Source organism: Gallinula chloropus (genome assembly GCF_964237585.1).
Source record: "Gallinula chloropus genome assembly, chromosome: 5".
NCBI classification, from domain to species: domain Eukaryota; kingdom Metazoa; phylum Chordata; class Aves; order Gruiformes; family Rallidae; genus Gallinula; species Gallinula chloropus.
In genome coordinates this window covers 21,686,930-21,693,674 of record NC_140090.1, presented here as the reverse complement: position 1 = coordinate 21,693,674, position 6,745 = coordinate 21,686,930, and the positions used below count along the sequence as shown (strand labels likewise).

General features: G+C 37.3%; 1 protein-coding gene across 1 annotated transcript in view; it reads right to left on the bottom strand.

Annotated features, from left to right (window-relative positions):
• Positions 1-5,719: 5,719 nt before the first annotated feature.
• MYO3B (myosin IIIB) overlaps positions 5,720-6,745 on the bottom strand; it is a 193,728-nt gene continuing 192,702 nt past the window's right edge. Inside the window, exon 37 of the mRNA XM_084265139.1 lies at positions 5,720-5,942. Within this exon, the coding sequence (XP_084121265.1) occupies positions 5,807-5,942 (136 nt within the window). The 3' untranslated portion in view covers positions 5,720-5,806. The remainder of the gene's footprint in view (positions 5,943-6,745) is intronic.

Genomic DNA, 6,745 nt, shown 5'->3' with positions numbered 1-6,745 from the left:
GGCAAGATCACTTCCACCAGAACCGCAAGACCCTGCTACCCCTGTCCTGGTTGCACCCATCCCCACCAGTGCATGACACAGCATGGTGCTCCGGTTCTGCTAGTCCAGTTTTAGATAGGTCTTCATCAGAGATTTGGCACAATCTGTAGGACAACAGTTCTCAGAGCTGTCCCTGACAGGCCTGCCCACCTCCCTCCCAGCACTGTACTCCAGCCCAACGGTCAGCATCCAGTCTGTGTTGCGGTGGTACTACTTTCACTAAGAGATCAAGACGAGACTTTCAAGCCTTCTTTTCACTGGTAATGGGTCAGAAACTGGGTCTTTTGCAGAAAATGCAAACATGTTGTTCTACCTACTTGCCATCTCCATTTGCCAAGTATCTTATAAAATACTATTTAAATTATTGAAGAAATAATCTCTGCAAAAAAAAAATAGCCCTGCCAAACAAAAGCAAGGAATTTAATCTATTACTGGCCTGATCAATAATATGTAATCTGCTTTCTGGAAACATTACTCCAAGATGTGTTTTTCACATATCCACTCCTATGTCCTTTAGGATCACAGCACATGAGTACTACAATAAACATTTCCCTGGTAACATAATGTATATATTTACTGTTCTGATTGATACTTGATTTATACACGTAATAAACCAACTTCCAATAATTCTTGAGAAATCCATTAAGATGAGTTAGGGCATCAGCCCATGTTTAAAGACACAGTGCATTACAATTATGAATTGTCAGCTTCCTCCCTTACCAGTTCCAGTGTTCAGCATGAAGGGGAAACAAAGCTTCTCACTGAGATCTGTAACCTTTAGTTCTGGGCCAGAGGACCGCTTCCTGGCCTTTGGTTTTCACAGCATCCTGTGCTACTTTTGTCAGTCTGGGAGTCAAACAGAAACACTTTTTGTCAATTAAGCATTCTGCTACAACTCCTCCCAGGGTGAACAGTCGTAAAGAAAAGGCACATTAATGAAATCTATTTCTAGTGGTAACAACAAAATTCACCTTATTTCTCACATTTTGTCGTCAGAGTTAAAAGCAGGATGGGTAAGTTTATTAAATGTCACATCTTGTGCATATATTGGTACTAAAACACTTACCTGTTTCTTAGAGAATGCTACTTTTGTGCCATATGGCTTTATTTTTAATTGTATGTACTATATGTATCTGGTTAACTAGAAGACATTTAGAAATGCCAGAGCTTGGCTGTCTCTCAAAATTCTCCTTCCGTTTCAAGGGGGGGGGGGAAGAATGAGAAATATAACTACAGTGGACGTCAGTCATTCATTTTATTGCTAACTGTTTTACAATAACAAAGCAATAGCCCAATACAGTTACAATCCTTACAAAAGGAAGGGAAAACTATTCATTTATTACATTACTTTTTTTCAAAAAAAGATGAAATTTTAAAATTGTGACTTAAATCCCATTTTACATCAATATAAATTTGGTGTGAAATAGCTAGTAGTACCACCCTGACATCTCGACCTCCAGACCACAAAACTTCCTTCTTACTCCTTCTTCATGAAATCACAAAACCTTTTTCTAAATTATGTATTCCTAATTTGTGCTCTAGAACACTGAACCTGTGAAGAAACTCTACTTACAGTGAGGTACCTGAGTTCTACAATGTGAGATTTGATCATCTGTCCTCATATGCATAAAATCAAGCAAAGATCAATGGACACTGAAAAGAGACCACTATGTATTAAAACTGCAGGCTTTGGGCATACATGTCTTGTACCACCAGTGACAACCATGTAACAAAGTACAGGAAATCCACCCCGTTTTTCTACTGTTTATTGAATTCAATATCAAACAAGAATAGACCCACAGACATTACATATCTTAAATTTATAATTTTTAATTTTTATTATTTCCTATATTTAAAACCATATCCATTTTTCATGATAGAAGATAAAAAAATTAAAAATATTCCTTATCAACAATGGATGTTGGTTATGACAATGAAGGTTAGAGATTACCCAGTCAAGACAACCTTTAAATAAAGTATAGAAAAGACTGAAGGGATCTAAATGTAGAACACGGCAACACCAGGAGATTCCTTACAAATCTTTACAGCATGCAACCATTTACATTGACCGTTTAACATCACAGATCAGAAGGTCTCAAACGCAATTAAAAAGGACCATGTTTAAATATACTTTTTGTTTAAAACTGAAACAATAAATCCACTTGGTGTTCGTGTGCATGTGTAGTGCTGGATAGAGCACTTAGTATCATAGTGTACCTGAAGTCAGGAACTTGGGGGAATTAAAATACAATGAGACAATTTCTTGGAAGTATAAACATTTACAGTTATTAAAACATGGAAAAACATCATGTAAGTATGTAATTATATGAGCATTATACTCATATTAGCAACTATGCTAAATAACGTAAGATAATCATTACTTGCCTACTATTGGGAAGAAGTTTTCCTTCCAGGAAGATGACGTCGTGATTGTACCTACTGTTGAAAAATTTGGTTTTGTTACCACCAAAAAGAAAAGCAACTGTTGGACTGCCTTGACATAGCAAAGTCTCCAGCTTTACTTTATTTATAGCCACATTTTATAAGTTTCTAAGTAACAACAACTCCTTGGATGGCCTGATAGGGGCCACTTAAAAGACCCAGAGTGCACAAAAGCCCTTTCCACCACTCTTACAGTGTATGGGTGAGCGAGGTCACACCGGGGGCAAATTTAAGATGGCTGCAATTTACTCCTATTCTAAGGTCCCTTTATGTAACTAAAGTGATGTAAATGTTTAAGTGAGAAGCACGTTTAAAATTACCAAGTGAAAGGAGCTAATCTCCAAAAGCCCCCTGCCCGATTTTTTTTGGCACAGGGAGAAGTTTTTAAGCTGCCATAACTGAAAGGCAGAAATTGTCCTCAGCAAGCCGGGGTTTCTAGTGCCATTAAGGTCTACAGAAGAAATCTACTAAAATCCCTTGTTGAGCTTCGCCCTTTTCTGTCCCATCTGCTGAAAACTGTTTAATGTATTACACACTGTCTAAGAAATTTTCTTCTTCCTAACAGGATTTAAACTCTTTACTTTTATAAAATATTAAGAACAGGATGTGTTATGAACTATGAAGCAAAATACATTAATATTTCAGGATAACACGCTTGAAAGGAAAAAAATCTGAACAATGCTTCAATGGTATCAAAACCAATGAGAAAATCCAAGCAATTAACGTTGATATGCTTCCACTGACCACAATCATCACACTGACACATCTTCTATACTCCTTTTCATGCACAAATCCCTCAACCCAAACAAGCATGTCTATCAATGTAGGAACAGAAGTGCGACTCTCTGGCCAGTTTAATGCGACAGCATGGCTCTACTGCAAGCTGAGGCTATGGCCTTTAATAATCTAAAGGTATATATATATATGTGTGCTAAAATGTGGGGGAGAGAAGGCCACCTCATAGGGGTTATCTGGTGAGGGTAAAGTGAATTGATCAGACACAAATGAGAAAAGAGGGATAACCTAGGAAATAATAAAACACAGAGACTGGCTTTGAGCACAGTTTTGAGTCAAGAGGTACCAAGAATAAAGATGCACTATTCAACAGCAGCTTTTAGATAGTAACTTCAGTATAAAAATATTAGTGATATTAATTGAATTTGAAAAATTACAGCAGATGTAGACAGGGGCCCTGCATAATACAAGGAAAATAATGCATTTTACCCTTTCCATGCAATTAAAGGCTGCTTAAAATCTCTTTGAAGTCCATTTCTGATGGCTGAGACTGATACCACCTTAACAATTGGGAAGAAGAAAAAAGAAGAAACCTAAGGAATGTACTTAGGGAGTGTTCACATTTTGCTTGTGCTTTACTATTTAATGTTCTGAATCTGCTCTGGTTAACTCGGGCCCCCTATCAGCAAAGCACTTAATCATGTGCTGAAATTTCATTGATTTCAGTGGGACTCAGGCTTTAGCTTAAGTGCTTCATTGAATTATATATTATTTTTTATTTTCCCTTACTTCTTTATGAAATTAATAGAACTACTCAAAGTAACGTATTGTTTAGTGTAACATTACTCAGTGTAAGCTAAACAAACTATTGGTTTTAGACAGGTGGCATAATATCTAACTGGAAGTCTCACTACCGTTTAACTGGAACAATTGATAATCTCTAGCTATGCATAATAATGATGTGAATTGCAGTAATAATAAAACTTTATTTTCCCAAATAGTTTTCAAAAAGGAAGGATGGAACCACAAAGCATCATTCTGTCACATTTTGGGTGAAGAATGAGTGGTTTGTTTTTCCTGGAACAATTGACGACTTCTCTCATCCCCTTCTGCCCTGACTCAATTTCTGTGTTTATTAGAAGAGACAAAGCTTTTGCTGAACTATTTAATTGCCTTTTCTCCTTTCAAACCCTATTCTGGCTTAAGGATGCCCTGACTGCACTTAGGTCTCATTTCCCACACCATCTTTCCTTGTCCTGTGGTCAAAAAGATGGTGCCAGTGAACCCCGATAGTGAGAAATTCTATAGCTTAAGGAACAGGTGTGAACTGCATCTTCACAAAGAAGAAGATTTGTTAGCACAGCTCAGGGTAAGCCATTTGCAGGGGAGATATAAACAAGCATCACAACTAGGTCTGTATAATACTTGGCCAGATTTAATCAGTACAGTGTCTTTAAAAAAAAAACAAACCCAAAACAACAAACAACCCAAAAAGAGAAAGAATAATTTTGGGCAAATTTGTAAGGCAATACACACGTGAACAATTTATTTCCAAAAGTTTTTCACAAGAGCTTGTATGGAAAAGAAGCTAAGAATTGTCACAGATCAAAAAAAACATGTCTCAGAAACAGAAAGTAAAGAGGAAATAAACAGCTTCTGTCACAGCAACAGTCACCAGCAAAGCATCTCAGTGTTCCATAGAAAGTTACACATTGTTTCATTAATGATTTGGAAAGAAAGTGAAAAGCAACTAGAAAAAATTACAGGTGACACTTTTTTCCCTGTTGCATACAAGAGGGCTGTGGACTGCAGGAATCACAGAAGCTCAGGGATACAGGTTAAGAAAGAAATTAAATACTTGCATAGATAACAAGAATAACAGTCATAATGATGGCCTCAGTCACAAGAACTATATGAAGCAGCGTGTGAAATGCCAGCTTTAAAACTGTTTTGTTTCTTATGTTTGAAATAATTCTCCAAGTTAAACTTAATGTTAAATTCATACTTTATAAGAAAGTATTTACAAGAGAAATTGAGACACAATTGTTATTTTAGATTATTTTACTCTGTACATTCTTGTAGCATTAAAAGCCATAGACAGCACAGAGAGTGATAAAGGAAAATGTTTAATAGCAGTCTAATGACATACAAAACATTTTCAGTACGACCCCGAACGAAAATTTTTAGTACAGAGTTCTTTTAATCCAGTTCAGTTCCTTGATCTTATTTTTCACACAGTTCTACCAGCAGTTGTGCCAGCACAACAGAAGGGATGGCACAGGGTGGGAACAGCAGCTGAGGGGAGCAGGAAAGATGGGGTCGGAACTGACTAAACTAACCTTGCTGCTAAACAAATGTGTCCATTACCAACAGCAACACGTACAGGGAGTGCTGCTCCCCTTTACTGGGACTGCTCACAGGGGTACAGTGAAACGCGACAATGTACAGCCGCAAAACCAGGCCTCCTCTGTGAAGGAAAGTTACTAGCTGAAATTGTATCTTTTTAATATATAAACACACATGCCCAAAGTTAATTGGAAGAGATTACCAGTGAAAATACTCTTACCGGTATTAGTCAAGAGAGTGAGGTTCAGCTTTGAGCAAAAGACACACCTCTTGAAGAAGGAGGAGACGGGGAAGTGAGAAAGCTGTCATCTTCAGGGATAGATTCAACAGCTGACAATGATTTGTAATACTCATCCTCTCCATCCAGCACTTTGATTTGGCTTGAAAGAAAACAAACAACATTTATTAAATAATGAATTCTGTCGATATCTTCAGAAATAGGAATTTCGCTGTGGATGTGCAAATGAAGGGTGCTAGCTACTACAAGAAAGAAAAAAAAAGGTGAGATGATTTGATGAGAAAGATACAGCTTTCATACTCTGAATGGTTCTGAGTATCAATGAAGTGTAATATAGTCTTTCAGTTTGGATGTACAGAATGATACACCAAATATTTGCATTAAATAGGCATTTCATTTTAGCAATGTGGCTTTTTTCTTTGTGTATTTTCCACAATTTGGGTATGGTTTTGATAACGTATTTCAGCTGATGGTTTGCTGTGAATATGAGCCAAAGACCTCATCACCAATTTTTGGGGAATGCCCTATTGCCATCAAGGGGCTTTCATCTTCCTGAACAGGAATACAGACTTCTATTCCCTGAACAGGAGTGCAAGGGAGGGAAATAAAATAAACCAAATCTTGTGCAGTTGTGCAAAATTTTTGGCTATAACCTTGACTCAAAGACTTTTTATTCATAGAGTTATAGTCAGGAGATTAATTAAAATGAGAGGAAATAATACAAAAAGTTCATGTACATTTTTGGAGTAGGTGCATTTGCAAGACCAAGCATCCACCAGTTCCCTCTGGTCCATGGGACCAGTCAATGGAACATTTTGACAACTGTATAGCAGCCAGCCTTGTTTTTGTAACCTGGTTTCTGTGATTTCTACCTACAGCCAGGTGATAACTGCTCACGTGACAACGAGAACTGACCCAGTACAAAGGAGAAGCAGCAGCTCCCTT